Source organism: Pyrgilauda ruficollis, unplaced genomic scaffold, assembly GCF_017590135.1.
Source record: "Pyrgilauda ruficollis isolate IOZ18807 unplaced genomic scaffold, ASM1759013v1 scaffold4, whole genome shotgun sequence".
NCBI lineage: Eukaryota > Metazoa > Chordata > Aves > Passeriformes > Passeridae > Pyrgilauda > Pyrgilauda ruficollis.
The window spans coordinates 7,783,064-7,801,801 of record NW_024525489.1 but is presented as its reverse complement, the minus strand read 5'-3'; the positions used below and the strand labels follow the sequence as shown (position 1 = coordinate 7,801,801).

Genomic DNA, 18,738 nt, shown 5'->3' with positions numbered 1-18,738 from the left:
AATGTCCTTTTCCTTTAGAATGCTCTGATATGCTCTCATTTTTTCTGGGCTTTCTGTTTTAAACCAGTCTATTTTGAATTAATTAAGGATTCATTTCTTACCAAAAAAATCTCACAACATGGATAGGCTAATTTTTAAGCTGTTTTTCCTCTTTCCAATATGAAAGGTGTTAGGTGAAAGACTAAATAGCTACTGTTGATTTCAATGGGCTGTTCTTGCATAGATGTTTAAAGAGGTACCGGTGGTTTTTCTCTCGTAATAACCATGAACATTTACTGTACCTATATTGATAGTTATCTGGTGAAAAGTTGCTTCCAGAGGGTTGGGAAATGTTGATAGAGTAATCTATTGGCTACTGTGGTGACATTGACAAAGATTGGTGGATTCATCATGTTGTGATATATGGGTTCTTTTGTGCCCTTTTTTGTTGAAGAAATACTTGAGCTGGGAAAGGGTGTTTGGTTTTACCTGCTCTCACAGTGGTGAATACCATGATGTTCACTCAGTACATGTTGCATAAGTGTTTCCTGGGATGATGGCATGATTTAGTTCTTGTGCAAGGCATCCTTTTTTTTACTTAAGGAAAACTGTTGCTTAGCTACAGTGAGGGCTCAAAACTGTACTTCCCAAACCTGGTCAGCACTTGGATTATGTGGCTGCACTGTTTTTTATCCAGGATGTGCCCTTAGTTTGTCTGTTTGATGTTATGATTAGCTCAATCTGCTTTGGTTTATTCTTTCCTGTGCCTGCTGCTAATCTGAACACCTGTTTCTGTACCTATTCTGGCTCTTCAGAGAAATAATAAGCGCTGATTTTGCAGCTGGTAGTCCTGTAATCAGAGGGTGGCTTTGCACACTTCTGTGTTGCCTTTTCTGTATATTCTTCTGTATATTTCTGCTATCAGCTATTCTAATACATTGAATATTTCTGTACTGTGAATTGTAGAAGTCTTGAGTTGCTTGTGCTTCAGTGAGGTTTCAAAGATCAAGGTGTGACAGGGTTCTCTGTACTAGTTGAGCAAAAAATGGGTTTTATGACAATTTCTGACATGTAATATTTGCTGTATTATAAATATAGTGCAACTTTTCATGTCTGTTTTTTGTTCTTGGGTGCTTTTTTCAGTTTCTGTCTTTCTTGCTTTTGTATTTTGATAATGAAATAAGAAGAGTTTTTTTTTCTTTATCTGCCATTTCTTCATAAAGCTTAAATCCTGGTATTGTATTTTTGAAAGTCTTTCTCATCATCTTAATTTTCTTTTTTGCTTAACCTTATTCCCCTACTGATGCAAATTGCCATTTTTTGATGTCGTTATTTTACTGGGTTATGACCATCCTTTTCTCAAGACATAAAAGTCTTTATTTTTTCCTTCATCTAAGACTATGGAGAGATAGTTCCTTGTGCATTTAAAAATTGGCAAAAATATATTCTTTAAGAATAGAGTTCAAGATGTCTTCAAGAGGAGGAATTCTCTGGTTTGGCTCGAGATTATGAAAAGAGACTTATACCTTAAAAAGATATAGGAAAGCCTGAACCTCAGAGTGATTTATATAATTTACTAATCCCCAAGAACTTTAGGTTAAATAGGTGTGTTTGAAGAACACTTATAGAGCTTACTGCTTTGAAGACCTTCTCAACTACTATCATGGCTGTATACAGACAAATGTTCTGAATGCCTTTAGGCAGAGGCACAAGTCAGGTTTAAATCACCTCTTTTCAGAGTTCAAACACAAGATTCTGTAAAACACCACACTGAAACTTGTCATCACCTGGGTGTGGAAGTGCAAGTGATCTTAAAGACCTGGGTACAACCCTAACTCTGCTCTGGCTTAGATGTGAGTATGGGGAGTGCACAGTAGTCTGGCATGTTACCTGTAGGAGAACAAGCTGTGCCCTTGTGACCAAAGCCCTGGCAGCTGTGAGTGTGCCTTGCAGCATGTGTTGCAGTGAGTTTAAGTGCTGTGCAGTAAGCTGTGCTGCAGCTTGGTTCTGCTGTAAGTCTGGGTTACTTCCTGTGCCACTGTCATTTTGGCTGCTGAGACATGTCATTTTGTCTTGTTTGAGTCCTGAAGTAATCAGGACTGGTGTGGAGTCAGGTTGTTTGAAGAAGTTAAAATACTAAAACTGTAATGAGAAAAAAAAACTTTGTTTTAGTCAGCTTTAAAAGCTGACTCCAGATTTTGACATGGTCAGATATCCCATGGGTGTTTCCAGCTGGAACATTTTGCTAGTGGGAGGTTCAGTCACAGCTTCTTCCTTTGGCAGCAAGGAGAACCTGACTGGACTCTCTTAGGACATAGCTGAGAAGCAATACCAACACTGTCATAACTAAGGAAAAAAAAAAAATTTCGAGAGTTTGAGTTTTTGACTAATTGCAAACAGTTTAGTGTTTGTGTACGCCTTGGGGTTGCTTTCCTCTATTTGGAGATGACTGAAATAGTGGGAAGAAAAGAATTCATGAATTAATTGTACCATTTGAGGCAGATGCTCTATTTTGAATCTCAGACTTAAAAAGGAATTGGAATTTAAAGTCCTTGGCAAAGTATACAGAACTTATTCCGTGAGTTTAAGTCAATATGCAACATATAAGAGAACTGTGCAAAATGAAGCATATTGTGTTTTTAGGGTAAACAGAATAAGGTTTGATGAATCTTGTGACTGGATCATATTGCTGTTCTTTATTTCTCTGAAAAATGTATGCTGTTTCTAACATCCCTTACCCTGGATCTGTTCCAATCTCATATAAAAACAGCCTTTTTCCAGAAGTGAAGGCTGCTTTGTGACTGGAATAGCCAGATTTTAACCTGTTACTTAAAAAAACCAAACTAAACAAACAGAGCTTTATTATATTAGAGGGAGAAATTGAGTAATTCCATTCTTAACTGAGCATTTATGGGATGGTAATTCTTCTGTAAATGTATCACTTAGAACAGGATAGATTGTTTGAGAATAAAAAATATAAATAATATTAGTGATTGCATTAGCAGCTGTTTTAAGTTCAGGTGACTGACACATTCTGCAGATGTAGTGCCAGGAAACAAAATGTGATGCAAATATTGACCCTGCTGACAGCATGCTGAATGATGACACTATAATTCTATCACATATATTCTCTGTTGTGAGCATCACTTTGATTTCATTTTAACTTGACATTTAGCTTTCTCTCTTTTTAAAAAGTAAAGTCAGAATAAATGTGAAAGCATTTGATTTGTTAAAATGTGTCTTTCTAATTTCTGTGTGAAAACATTTGCTTTGGCAGTCAAGGTACCAGATGCTATAACATTTCACATGCAATCTTTATTATTAGCTTTGTTGTTCAATGATATGTCAGGCCTGGTATGTCACAGGAGCAGTAAGGCTGAGGAATATAAATTGGTACTATGTCCTGGAGTCATTTTAAACCATTGTATTTAACATATGTGACATGTCTGAGTTAGCTAGTGATTGAATTAAAGTTCATGATTGACACAGAATGCTCTGTTGTGACAGTGCTCAGGGCCTGCTACATACAGCAACATGTGTAGTCATACAGGAATGTCAACTTCGAGCAGGTTTCTGATTTTTGGTATTTTTCTACTTTAAAATACTTTGGAAGGAAAAATGAAATCTAAAGATGTGCATTTCATTTGCTTCCGAGTATTATTGTTTCTCAAATCACTGGTCACTGAGTTTTTTCTTAGTGTTAAGGTGAATATTCAGTGTCTCCATAGTGGGATTAGACTAAGAGTTATCCACCAGAATCCTCCGGGATCTACCACTTGTGTTGTGATTCTGGTTTTAAATGTAGAGTCATAGTCTTCCATTTAAAATTGAACTCTGTGTACAGGTAGCATGTATGCAGCCAAATTTAGCTTTAGATCATGACTGTGGAGTTAAGTGCACAACACTCTGTCAGAAATACATGCATATGGTTAGAGGCAGAAGTGTTACTCTAAAGAGAGTGAATGTTTACAACCTTTTCTGCTATTTGTGAATTAGGCATGAATAATTAAATTCATCCTCTTTCGAATTAAGCTGAGCACCTCTGTGACACAAGTTCTGATTCATAACTAATTTAAAATTTGGATTAATAATGGGAAGAAAAATGGAATCTGAAGCATAGAAGTAACTTTTTCTGTTTCTGAGGTCTAGTTCTGATTGGAATCACTCTTAGGTTAATTTCTTGAGTTTTAATTTGGGTTATTAAATAAGATTGTTCCACGACCAAAATTCCTGCTGTCTTGCAGTATAAATGTGTTTAAGATTAAACTGGATCATAAGATTGCAGACTCCAGGAAAAATGTATTATTTGTTATGCCATGGCATGACTTAATCTGTGTTTAAATTGTGGATGTTATCTGTACATGCTAGTACTTTGTGAACTGATTTACTGTACCACCATCCTGATTTGCTACAGAATGTCAAGCAAGTGCGTACACAAATGTTGATAAGTTTATCTTTTGGATATTTTGTGTGTCATCTGTCTCTGCCATTTATGTTTGCACTCAGATTCTGGCCATTAACCGAGGGGAAAATCTGAAGATCCTGACAGTGAAGGTCAACATTCCTGACGGGGTGAAGAATGAATTCTGTTGGTGGTGTGTCAATGAAAGGTCTGCATGGATACATATTCTTACAGAAATCTCTTTTTTCTATAGACAGCTGCATACTGAAGTGTATCTCATATGTCTTGTTACATTAAGAGAAGAAATTAAACAAATATTTATTAGATTAGATGAAATTAGCAAGTGGATAATTCTTACTTTGTATTTCCAACTGCTGTAGCATGCTGGAAAGATCATGCCTTGGGCTATATTTGCAAGTTCTGGCACCATTATTCAAGCAATTGAATTTTTTTAAAACATATGCAAAGGCTGGTGAAATGTGAATATATTTTCAAATTGTAATAAGCATCACATCCTAGCCTTTACTGAAAGGACTTGGTAGAATCCAACAGAGTATACTCCAAACTTCAAAAAATACCTTCATATGCCCAATTGCAATGGTTAAATAGGGCTGTCAGATTTTAGGTCTGTGAAGTACATAACTTCAAGTTTCACAAATGTAAGGAATTATATGTTTAAAAAGAACTTAATGGATTTAACACACAAGCATAAATGTAACTGCCTTCAATGCATTGCTCTCCCATATTGTGTGAACCATCTCTTGCACTTTGATCTCTGTTATTTAGAAAACTGGACTGTAAAAACCAGGTTATTTTCTTCCTCACTGATTTGTTCATATAAGTTGTCTGGAAATTGTAAGCCTGTAGTGAGATGTGTAGTGTTGCATAACTTTTAAGGTCTTCTGCAAAAGTTCAGGTTAACTCTATGGGTTTCGTATCTGTCAGTTTTTTTCTTGGAAACTGTACCTTGGTGTCCTCTGTTGGAGAATATTGTGATCAAAACAGTGCATCTTCCTTGCGTGTATAAAAAATTACTTTCTCAGTTGTTTAAGATATTGGGCATTGCTCTGGTGGTGTCTTAGAAACTCCTTCCTTTGCATTCTAAAAATGAATAACTAAAAGGAGGGAAGAAAAATAGGAAGAAATACACCTTTTAATGTATAAAACTGAATACAGTGGTACTGCTTTAGTGTGTATTTCTTTTTCACAACTCCAATAAATGGATGTGGTAAAAGTGTTCCTTTTCACTGTAGAAATTTAATAGGGCTGTTTCCCTCTCAAAGGAAAGAATAGGGCTCTGAAAATATTAAAAGTATTTTTTGGCCATTTACTGTTACTCTTAGATCATATTATGCTAAGTAACCTTTTTTTGTTTCCAGGAAAGTATCAGGAGTCACAAACATACCTGTTTCTTTCTACTTTTAGTACCTGTAACAGAATTTCTGTCCTCCTCTCAAGATGTATATTCTGTAAGCAGAACATAGCTGTCAGTCTTGCTTTTACTGCATCTATGACAGAATTTGGAAGCACTGTGGACCACAGATAATGGAACAGCTTGTCACTGCTACACAAATAAAAGTGGCATGTAAATTAAGATATTTTTGGTTGGTTACCCTTTTGTGAGTCATCCTGGGATAAGAAGCATATTGACCTTGGAAGTGAATACTTATTAATATTTAGCACTCATAAGGAGTCCTACATGCTTATGGCTTTTTACTGTTTAAGGACACTTTTCCTAATCATTATAAAACTTCTGAAGGAATGGTTTTAATCTTTGTGCATTAACATCGAGGACAGATTCTGATCTTCCTCTTTAGATTGACAACTGTGTTATAAAACTGACAAATAAATGTGTAATCTGCCCTGCAAGCTTTGAAATAGTTGTCTAGGGGTGGAATTTGCATTATTTTCACTGAATTGATTTGCTGGTTAAATCAGAAGGTTAATAATTTTTTTTTGAGTCAATGGTTTAAAAACTTTGCCAAGGTATTAACTAATTTGCTAGAGATCACACACACAATCAATTGCAGAACCAGAAATGCCAGCTTGCTACAGAATTTGGCCAATATTTTAGCCAGAAAACAGTATCACCTACTGCCTAGTGGATTAGTAGCAAATATTCTGAACTTTTTGTGTTCTTCTGAAACAAATTTTTTAACATGAAATACTCCTGCATTAGAAAGTGAGTTTGGAAGACTGGAGTTCCTTATTGCATTGAGCTTTGTGTAGATGCTGTCTAAGAATATTGTACTTTTTTTGCAAGTTCAGAATGTTTATTAACATGCATAAGCATCTGTTTCCTTGCAATTTGCGTTTGTTTAGAAAACTCAGGAATATTCTTATGCCTGGCACTATGGATTGCATTTTTCCCCAGAAAATGGCATCTCTGTGTTTTCACATTGAACCTACTTCCGTCAGCACTAGAACTCTACTGGTCCCAAAGACTTTGTTGTGAAAGTGAACACAGGAAAAAGATCAATGAGAGAGCCAGAGAGGGGCTGCTTAGCTGGCTCTGAGTGTAGAAACAACATGGAGTTGTTCCCAAGTGAGATGGGGTGAGAGTTTTTCCCAAGTGGAATTGAAGCCTTGAAAATGAAATTTGATGTTTGATGATGGTTTTTCAGTTTCCAGTCAAATATCTCAGAGCCTGTGTGAAGTCCATGGTACAGGCCTTAAAAGGCTTGCTTTGTCTGTGGTTACCAACTTGGTGCATGTTTTATTTAATGTCTTGGAGGAACACAAAGCTCTGCTGTTTTTCCTTCAGGTCTAAAAGCCTGGCTGAGCTCTTCCTGGAACAGTTATTAAGATGTACTGGTGGTTCTTAACATGGGCTCTGTTAATTCTGTTTATGTGTAGTTCCACCCTCTGGTGTCTCGGTAGTCTAAGCCATTTATGTTGTGGTCCCTGTTGTGAGCACTAGGACGTGGAGAGCTGATGATCAGAGTAAGATGATACTATTTGTATGGAGCTTTTTTAAGATTTGGCTTCAAAAGCTAGATCTTGATTAAATAATCAAGGAAAATCCGTTCTTAGAGGGAGGCTTAACTGGGCTGTGATGATCTTTAAAAATATACACGCGTGATTTTGCTTTGCTTTTTGCAGCAAAGTGGATTTTTCTCTTCTCTCAAGAAGTATTGAAATTATTAAACTACAGTATTTGCTATGATTGAAGTTGCTGTTTGAATGTTTTCTCATTTGTAGCAATTTCTAACAGAATGTTGCCTAAACTTTTACTTATTTATAGGCAGATAATAAAAATATCTGTTGTGATAACCTATTTACAGAGGAAAAGTTTTGTTAACTGGCTTTAATGGATGGAAGAGAGGCAGAAACAGCTACCAGGTTTTCAAATTCATTCTTATTTGTGCTGAGGATGTTTTCTGGGGTATTCATACCTGAACCTGTAAAATTTATGTTTATAGAATGTGATGGCAATAACAGGATTTAAAGCGTTTCTCAGTTTTATATAGGTATGGAAAGAGTTTCTAGTTACAAATAAGTATGATAGAGCTATTTGCAAAAACTGTTAGCAAAGTGATGATGTCATGTGGCTAAGCACTAAATCACAGCCCTGAATATTATAAAACTGAATGGTGAGCTTAATTCTGCTCCTGTGTTTCTCTGCTCAATGAAGGGTTGACTCAATCACACATTTCTCAGCTATCGTATGCAGCGACACTTAGAAAAACTGTTTCAGGAAGTTGCAGATCCCCTTAGACAACTGAAAAGCTGTTTGGGTAGGAACAATTTAGAGTTCTCAGTATTTATGAGTGGCTGCAAGCAAACAAGGTCAAAAGTAAAATTCAGTTCTGTTTTTGCTGCAGCTGGACACATTATGACCATAATTCTAGCAAGTTTCCTTTTAAAAAATGAAGCTATCCGAACAAAAAACTTAGAAAACTTGCATGGTTTTTTTAAAGTAATAAAAACAGGTGGACTTTAATAGAAAATGTCAATAGTATTTGTTTCTGTTAAGTATAATATATCTGGTTGCTTCTCCTTCGCCTCAGTCCCTTCTCACAGGGTGGACAATCTCAATGAGTCAGTTCTGCTTGCTCAAGGACTCATGCACACACACACCCCAACCCACATCCCGCCATGCCCTCCTTCATGGAACTTCGCCCACAATAAAAAGATCAATTGATGAAATATCTAGGAAGCTTTGAGAGTGAGGTGTATTTTACAGCAGAATTTGAAGTACTTGTTGTTATAGTTATGTAGTTATCATGCACTCTCCCTGGAAAAGGGCTCAAGGCTAAGAAAAAGTTGGAAAACAGTCTTGTTTTTGTTTGTTATTGTTTATTTAATTTTCCCTTTTCCTACATTATTATTTACACTTCAAATATATTAGTAGCAGGTAAAATAGGAAAACAGTTTGTAAGTTTTTTGGCTTTTGTGGTTTAAGAACTGCTGCAAAATGAGTAGGAATTCATTTAGAAGTTGAATAGAGATATTCAGTGCATTCCAAATGAAATTTGAATTGGGTTTCATTCATTAGTTTAGCTCCTTAATCTCCATCTGTGCATGGTTGCCTTTTTTCAGTAATTCTGCAGTGACAATCACAGAGGATGTCTAGTCATTTTTTCTAATGTATTGAGGAATAGCAAACAACGCAACCCTAAAGGTAATATGGAACCAAGTTCTTTGGTCAGTTATAATAAGCTTTGACTTCGCAAAGTGGAGAATGTTTTTTTTTATGTTTTCTTTAAAACATAAACCATAATTGTGTTCTAATACCTAAGGAAAGATAAGCCTCTCTCTTGTGTGATATTAGAACTATGAGCAACTTCATATTTGAATGATATTTTGTATCATTCCTTTCATATTTGACTCATTATTTCCTAATTATTGTAGTAATTCTACAGTTTATAGGATTTAATAATGTAGAAGGCTTTCTGGAAAATTCCTTTTTATCTAGCTGTTTGCATGTGTTCTTAAAATATTTTTTATTTTTCTTCCAATCTTTTGCAGATGGAGACCAAAACAATTTTTAAAACCAGAATTCATGAGGCTACTACGGAGTTCTGTAGAGGATGCATATAAACGCCTTATATATCCTCTCCTCTGTAGGGAATTCAGGTAAGCCTGGAATAAATCTGTACTTTCATATTACTGATTTTATTAACAATTCCTTCCCCAATGTTTTGTTAGATTATTTGTCTATTTGAAAATATCAGCATGTTTCTAATCCTCTGTGCTTACAGAAGAAATGAACTATGTAATCTTGGTTCTATAGATTTAATTTCTGATCCTATCCAGTTTAGGCTACAGTAGAGCAGTGATCCTTCTGTGAAGACATTTTACATGTTTACATACTAGATACTTGTACATTTATCTAATGAAGTACAATTTAGAACTCTATTATCATGATAGTTGTATCTTTATTCTTGTAATAGCATAAACCATGATGTCACTGAATTTTTCAGACATCTCTTCATGTCACAGCAATAATACTGTCAGTGGCACTGTTCTGACTCACTCTCTTTTACCTATCTAATAGAACTCAGCCAAGTATTGTTAAGGTTGGAAGCACCCCTGGTGTTTGCTAGCTGCATTTTGTGGCAAACTAATTAGTCATCAGTGTTAGTCTGATACTATTTTGTGAGTATTGTGATGTCTCTAGAGAAGTCGGTAAACTTTTTACTGGTGATACTGTAGTAATGACATCATTGGATATCATGTCACTTTTTAAGTTCTATAATATTGTTCCAAATTTAAAGGAATTTTTAAACTTAGTATCAAATTAGCATTAATTAAACAGGGTATATTGTGGTGTAGTATTAGAGTTTTCCATAAAGTGGAAATTACTGAATATGTTAATTAAGAGTTTTATCTTCTGATAGCTATCAGTACTTATGGTGTGGTTCTTCAATACCAGAGAAGCTCCTCAAAACATAGCATGCTTCATTCTGGCAAGGTTATCTGATATGTGACCTAAATGTTAATGCTTTTTTTGAGGTAGTTCAACATGAAGTTTATCAAAGAGACCCTGTTTCTTGGACCAGAGATGTTGAAATGACTTGTGTCAAAATGACATGCTATCTAGTACGTAAAATCGGCAACCACATTGTGAAATGTTTCTTCTGTACTTTTCCGAGTGTGCTTTTGTGTTTGAATTGGAGCTGTTTTCTTGACACCTTTTCATGAACATCATTGTAAGAATGATCTGTGTTCTACCTCTGAAAAGAACCATCAGTTCAAGATTTTGACAGCATGTATTTTCGGTGGCTTTTGAGTTTCTTCACTACAGTATGTTGTGTTTGCTTATTGCTTTGCAAGGAAGATTGCTTCACCTCTTTTGATTAGTGAGTCTGGTTTTTTGTTACTTAGAATTTCACAGATTTCTAAAAATACTGAGTTCACTTATTTTGTGACCACAATGCATGTAGCTACTCTAGGGGATGCTCTGTGTCTGTTGTGGTCAACATGGTGAACATCTCATGGTGGAGAGTTCAGTTGGTGGCTTCTGTCACATGGGAGTGAAAAATAGTTGCCATTCCTAGCCATCTCTACAATCAAACTCTTTAAAAATAAAGAAAAAAGACCTACTTTTTAGTGGGGTTTGGTTTTAAGAGAACTAAGCAACTTGACATATAGGGGTGCGTCAAGGCTCTTTTATTGTGTTTTTATTCAGTGGTTTGTACCACAGGACTGTTGTGGCCTGTGTTGTGTGTAGCACTTTGAGGACTGCTGGAGCTGTAGGTTGCTGAAGGTTTTCTGTTCTATTTATCAAAAAGGGAAAAAAAAGCTTTCTTCCCTACTGCTTATTAGATGTAGCTCACAAGTAATTAAGGAGAAGTATCCGAAGTTTGTTGCCAGTTCCTGAGGGAATATCTGCTTAGGTTTTACTCTTTGTGGTTTTGCATGATTGGTGGAGTTTGGATAGGAAAATCTGAAACCTTTCCTATGGAGAGGAACTCAAAGCACCTGACAGTGTTCTGGTCCCTGACCACTTAACCCTTATCCTCCTCCTATTTTCTTTCCGGACACACCAGGACCTGTTTTTTCCGACTCTTGCAAAGGGCTGCTAAAGTATTCAATACCTTCTTTTAGCATTAATATTTCCAACCCACCTCCTGCTGTTCTTTTTTCTTTTTATTATCATTAAATGTTGGAATGGAAATTTTCCAAGAATGTCTTGAAATTGCTGGTGCTTCTAGTGATCAGAAGAAGAATGCAACTTGCCAGAAAGACTATTACCTTATTTATTGTTTAATTTCCTTTCTTCCATTCTGTCAGATATCATTTCTTGTATCTGGTATAATAATGTCCACTGTTGCTTTTGGCTCTTGCAAATACATTTTACCTTGTTGTAGTACTGCATGGAATGATTCCATCAGGGTTTCATGCAAGTGATGTTGCATGGGCATATTTCTTAATGGATAATCCTTTCATAATTTTCCATGCTTTCTTGCAGGGAGTGCTTTCTCTCCTCTGTCTTCAGGGACACAAACATTTTTCTATATATCTTGTTTCACACCTGAAGCTACTTTGCAGATATTTTTCCACAGGAATGATTGCATCTCAGACTGTAATTGGGAGTGGGGAATTTTAAATCTCAGTTTAAAAACTGAATCTTACGACATTGGATATAGAAACTAATAGATCATAATTAGGTTATTTGATTTTATTGCAATACACCTGTTAGTGATACACAGTCTGAGTGCTTTGTAGACTTCAGGGGAGGGGCTTGGAGTCCTGACTGGATTTGTATTTTTTCATAAAGTAGGAACTGAAGAGTTTTGAGGCTTGTTTGGTATTTTTTTTTTCCAAAATAGCCATTTTTTTTAGAGAGGAGGACTACTCCCTGCCTTTTATCTCTGCCATATTAATGTGAACTGTTGTAAATTAGAAAAGCATGAAGCTGGACATCTTGCCGTTTGGATGAAGCCAGTAACACATTGAAAAAGCCAGAAAGGTATTATATTGTTTTGGGTAGCTTGATGGGGTTTTTTTCCAAAGGATCAAATGATTATACCAGGCTTGAAATTAAGGGCCACTGCTTTGGACAGTAGATCATGTAATTGATACAAGTGTTGAGTAAGAGACAGAGAAAAAAGAGATGTCTATATTTGAAATTTAAAGGCACAGGATATTACATAAGAGAGAGGACATTCCCCCTACACACCTGGCAATTTCACTAACATTTCCTGTTGCTGTAAAAAGTTGCTGTATATCCATGCCAATTTTAAACATGATTTCCATAAGGCTAACATAACTAATAACATGTGTTTAGGGGTAATTTTAATTCCTACACAAGTCTCCCTTCTTAGATGGACTGACAGGAATTTGCAGTGTGGGAGGACTTGGCCTTGTGGGCAACTGTATCTTTGGGATAGGTGGAAAGATGGAACTTGGCCTGTCTTTGTACAAAGCCTCTGGTCCAAGGGCATTCCATTCCCTTGTCTGTAAGCCACTTTTAACCTTCATTTGCATGCACGGGTGACTGGTTGATTCTCTTTTGTGTGTGTATAGAAGATCTATAATTCTGTGAGGCTGAGGTGTTTACTTTTGTTTTCTCTGGTCTCTCCTAAGTGGCATCTAATTGTTCTGTCTCTGGACTCTCCCTAGAAGATGCTTGTTCTGTGGTTTAAATTTTTATTTTTTGTTTTAATTAGAGAAGGGAAAAATGAAAGAAGGATGCTGCAAGACTGAATGATTAAGAAATGGAACGGCAACTAAAATACAGTGGAAAATGAGTGTAAAATTGTACTTTCAAGGGGAACTAGTTATCTTTGCATAAGTAAAACTATTATCTTTGAGCTGTCCTGCCACAGAAGAGGCACTTTGGCACTGTGGAAGGCAGCTCCACATGAGTGTTAAGTGCTCAGAAGATGAGATTATTTACTTAAGGAATAAAGACAAAGAATCATTGATTTATGTGGTCTGTATTTGGTATATTGTTGTCCATTTTGGTCCACTCACATGGGGAGGAGGGTAGGAAGTAGGAAAACAATTCACTGGAACTGGAAAAGGCCCAGTGAAGGGGAATGAGGAACGAAATAATTTCTCTGGAAAGAAAAAAAATGGCTACACTATGACTTCAACTTGGAAAAGGGAGGACTTAAAGAAAAATGATGTGTGAAGAGTGGAACAAGATTTCTAGGGATAAATTTTTACTCTCCTCCAGTATAAAGCTTAGCGGAGCATTATAAAAACAATCAGTTTCCAACAAAAAGGTGGCAGCTATTTACACAGTTTGTGATGGATCTGCAAAACTCACTGTCAACAGACTCTGTGGATTAAAGAAATTTATCTGTCTTCAGGAGGACATTGGATAGTTGAGCAAGAGCTCTGTTATGAGCTAGTGAAGAGAAGTCATGTCAAGCCCAGGAAATAGTCTGGAAGCAGTTGTAGGCTAGGACAAGATTGAGAAAGATGCTAGAGCTGCTCTGGCAACTGCTTGGAGACAGACTTGGAGACAGAATACTGGAATAGAGGGACAATTTAGCTGAACTGGTGCAGCCATTCACACCTTCGGTGGTGATACAGAGTGTCTGCTCTTTGCTGAGCGCACATTTGAACTGCTAAGGCGCCTTATAATGCATGTATGCCCTTCACCATCTCTCTTTGAATTGTCTGTGATAATCTCATCTACCTGATAGAGAAACAAAGAGCACGTGGATAAAAGGGAGCCTTTTGCTGTTGCACACTTGCCTAGGAAATGCTCCGTCAGTAATGTGTGAAAGAGGATCTAGACCTCTCTCTGGACTACTTTAAAATTGAGAGATGATGAGGATTTATTAGTTCTTTCTGTACCACTGTGGGATGAGACAGGGCTGAGCTGGTTGACTGGTTGGATCCTGGGCAAATTCAAGTCAGGCTTTTGAATTCTTCCACAACCAAAAACTGCTCAGAACAGCTTCGTCTTCCATCATGTCAAATAGCCCTTCTGAGGGTTCTCTTTGAACTATTTGTAGCATACTTGTGCCATGCACTGATTGACCTAAACAACTTGAGTAATTTTTCCTGTCCCATTCTGATAGGGTTAGTTAACTGTAATGCAGTTGTTTCCATTCTGTAGAAATAAACCAAGATAGTAGGGTTTTTCCAGTGATAGGTAAAAAAAAAAAAAAAAAAAAGGAGAATAAGGGCACTGGCTACATTTAAAGGAAGGTTTTACTGGATTTCTTTTGACTCCCTAATTATTGGAGTTACTGACAATGTAATGCATAGGCAAGTGATAATGAGTACCTGCAAAAGAAAAAGAAATCAGAGTGGTGATGAATATTTTTGTACCCATTACTCTTTCAGTTTTATTTCTTTTTTTTTTTTTTAAGTGCCATACCAAGATGAAAATACTTGTACTTGTCAGTCATTGTCTTGCTGGCCACATCTGACAAGTAAGACATTGTGACTTTTCTACATCTTCACTCAACAAGACTAATTTGTTTCTTGTGACACTCTGCAGTAAGTGTTTGTGCTTCAAGTCGTCAATCCTTACTGCACTACCTTACTTCTTTCTGTTGAAGAACATAACTTGGAAAAGAAAGGGAACACTGTGGCCCCAGCAACTTTACAGTTTGTTGTGAGGAATCAGAATACCCTCCTAGAAAAAGCTCAAGTCTTCATACTTCTTTGATGTCTGTTAGATGAAGCAATCCAAAGACAAAATTAAATGCCTCAGGAGTCGTGGTGTGTTAGCAATTAATTGGAGGGACCCTTCCAGTTTCTCTCTGATATCTCTCAGTGTAAACCACCATCCTTTTGCTGGATTGTGATTTTTCTCTAGAGCTGTAAAATTATGATGAATTTGATCCATGCCTCCTTCAAATCCACTTTTCTTTACAATTAGTATCAGCTTTGAAAGGAAGCTGTTCTTTGCTCAAGATTATGAGTTCATGTTTGAATGGTAGTTGGTGGGTGTATGTTCTTAAAAGTGTTTCTCTTGTACTTTTTATATTGACTGACTTTCTTAGAACAAGAATGAGATGATATATAGCTGATCCTTTTGAAAAAGGTGTCAACAACTTCATTTGAATTGTAACATTTAATTAAAGATGTTGGAAACATGACTGGAAAAAGCCTTTCAACTTTGGAACAACTAATAAGTGTATTTGAAAGTTAATTGAAACAAAATATTTTGCATTTTTTTTCTTTTATCTCTATTCTTCTAAGATCCAAGTTGACATCTGATGCAGAGAAAGAGTCTGTGATGATGTTTGGGAGAAATCTCCGTCAGCTGCTTCTCACCAGCCCTGTGAGGGGCCGTGCTTTGATGGGAGTAGATCCTGGCTACAAACATGGCTGCAAGTTGGCAATTATTTCACCAACCAGTAAGTTTCAATTCCAAACATTTCTGGAAGGATTGATAAAAATACATTCATTTAGAGTAAAGATAAATTTATAGAAAAGTCCGTTTTGAAACTTTTTTTTGGTAAATCTTTTAGTGCTTTCTACACATCCTGTTGTATAAATTCCTTTCTTCAGCTAGCTTAAGTTTCTGGCATCTGGATTCCAGTGACTTCTTTGGTGTTATTACTGCTCTCTTAAATAGAATTTAAAATGCCTTCTGCCTTCCTGAATGCTGGTTGAAATGATTGTGCCCCTCAGTAGTCAGCAAAGAGAACACCTGGCATTTTTATTGTTTAACAAAGAATTTGAATTTAAATACTCTGTATAATATTGCTTTTTTTCATGGCTAGTGTCTTGGACATCTGGACACTTTTTCAGCCCTTTTTGTTTAGCAGTGTGTGTGTTTGATGTAAGAGGTCAGAAACATTGTTTTTGCAAAACTTCTTAGTTCACATGTAGAACAGAGCCTTTCCACTTCATCCTTGTCTATTCAGCTGATACACACCTCTTTTAGGCCTATGCAAAAACTGTTTTCCTTTTATTTTGTTGTTGCTTGAGAATGTATCCACCCCAGAAGAATGTAAAGAAAGGTGTGTTCTTTAGAAGGCAATAAAGGTGAGGTAAATGTTTGAGCTTTCATTGCACCATTAGCTATCAGTACTGGTTAATACAGTTTTTTCCAAATGTGATAGATGGGATGATGACAAGAGCTAGCATTGGAATTCTAGAACTCATGTACTGCAAGTCCTTAGACTTTCTAATTTTCATTACTCTTTACTGGATTTCTAAATTCTACTACACTAGAACAATAAATATTTTATAGTAAATTGCTCTTTTTCTCTGTGATATAATACATTATATTTGCTAATAGTTTTAGATGTTCATTACTTGTTATGTGAATATGTCTGCAGGGAACTGCAAAATATATTAGCTTGTTTTTCTTTGCCAGCCAAAGCATCTTGTCCTGTGCCAACCATACATTTCTTCTAAATGGATATAATGATCAAAGGGAAAGATGTCTGATTAAGAAGCTTTCTTTGTGAATCATCAAATTAACTTCAGTAGTTCTGCAGGATATAGCGTTTGGACCTTTGTGGATTTAATCAAATGGCTTTGTCTTTCGTTCTAGGTCAGATACTCCATACTGATGTAGTTTACTTGCATTCTGGTCAAGGATTTCGTGAAGCTGAGAAGATAAAGAGGCTTCTGCTACAGTACAAGTATGCTTAAGAAACTTCCATTTATTACTCTTTCTTACCAAACAAAATGAGTATCTTTGCTATAGAAATACTTGATTTTGAGTGCAATAAGAAATATGCTGATTTAACTGGAGGTTTATTTTCTTAAGTCTAGTTCAGAGCTTCCTTTTTCTTTTGTGTTCATGCTTTTGAAGAACATATATGTTAGAAAACATCAAATCAAGCCATGGCTATGAGCAAGGCTGTGTGCTATGAATGTATAAAACTGTTAATCCATTTATTTTTGGGAATAGAAATTATCACGCAGCTAAGAAATAAGTTTAGCCTTCCTTTTCCTAGCCCTCGCAACCCCCAAATCACTCATCAGTCGTTCTCTGTTTCAAAAGCCACATTAGGTTTCAGTAGAGTTTTGTCAAGCAAAGGAAATCCTGCAAAGGTAGCTCTCCAGATGAAATTACAAAGAGGGAGCATGATTAAAAGTTTGTGTCCAACTATGTCTGTGGACAGACATCTGGTCTACTGAGTCAGCTGCTGAATTGCCACAGCATACAGTCCAGTTTGTCTATAAGCATTAGATTGGCTTTAAAGAAGGTGATTTGGTGGCTGACTGGCTGTGGTGTGGGCAGTCAGATGGAATGACCTTGCAAGCTGTTGGAAACTATGATATTCCCATTAAGGAATTAAGATGCTGATTGCTTTGGCTTCTGCTCTTTTTCATGACTCATACCAGATGAAAGTATTTGAGGACTATAAATAATATTCCATTTATTAATATGAAATATAATTTTTGGATTTTCTGCTTATATTGCCACTGTACAATCCCATTACAAATAAGTGAAAATTTTTGAGTCGTCTCATGAACTGTCACATTGAAAACCTGTTAAACACAACGTGATGCTTCTAGGAATGTTTTCTCATTACATCTGGGCCTTGTGTTGTCTAAAATCAGATGTATTGATCGCTGTGGTGGATTGAATACTATGCATGAAGAGGTATAAAATAATATTTGAGAGTAACTGTTTGGTTTTTTAACCCACACAAAGCTGCAGCACTGTTGTGATTGGCAATGGCACAGCCTGCAGAGAAACAGAAGCTTACTTTGCTGACTTAATTATGAAGAAATATTTTGCACCGCTGGATGTTGTTTACTGGTAAGATCCCTTTGCTGGGATATTATTCATTTGTTCAGCATATTTTAACCTAACAGGTAATTTTAGATGTAATTTTTGAAGTATTTCTTTTTGCTGCCTTGTCTATATTTGAGTCAAGCTTGACCCAACTTTCTAGCCAAGGAAAACTAGCTGTAGGTCTTTGGAGCATGACAGTAGTTATCCTGAGTCAGAGAGACTCGCTGAAGCATTTTATTTTTTCTTCCTGAGGTTCACTCTCTTGCTATTATCATTGTAACAAAGTATGTGAGAATAGCAGCAGTAACAGCTAAGGACCCGTTTGGCATTGTGCATTTATTTCTTGATAAATGAAGTTTAACTGCACATGATAAAGCTTCTGTTGTCTGACTGCAGTATGGAATGCTTGGTAATCCATGGGAATTAAATGATCTGGACGTAAATACTGAGTTAATACCAAGTGGAGAGTAGTAAATATATTTATCCTTTTCAGACTTCAAATTTTATCCATTAGTTTGTTGAATTTGAACTAAAGTATTCTTCTGTTACTTGGGATCGAAATTGTATTATATCACTTGCTTTTCTACCATGCAGTACTCCTCTCTTTTTTTTTAATTCCCACCTTTATTTTTTTCTGAAGCATTTTTTGTAATTTACATTGGATTATCTTTTGTGCCAACATTTAACAGTAGTATTTAGTTTTCACTGTCTTAGCAGACTAAGTTTTCTGTATTTT

General features: G+C 36.2%; 1 protein-coding gene across 1 annotated transcript in view; it reads left to right on the top strand.

Moving 5' to 3' along the window:
• Positions 1-18,738, top strand: part of SRBD1 (S1 RNA binding domain 1) — a 124,531-nt gene that overhangs the window by 16,589 nt on the left and 89,204 nt on the right. Inside the window, exons 13-17 of the mRNA XM_041477222.1 lie at positions 4,486-4,589; positions 9,353-9,460; positions 15,500-15,657; positions 16,806-16,896; positions 17,919-18,026. Coding sequence (XP_041333156.1) covers positions 4,486-4,589; positions 9,353-9,460; positions 15,500-15,657; positions 16,806-16,896; positions 17,919-18,026 — 569 coding nt within the window. The remainder of the gene's footprint in view (positions 1-4,485; positions 4,590-9,352; positions 9,461-15,499; positions 15,658-16,805; positions 16,897-17,918; positions 18,027-18,738) is intronic.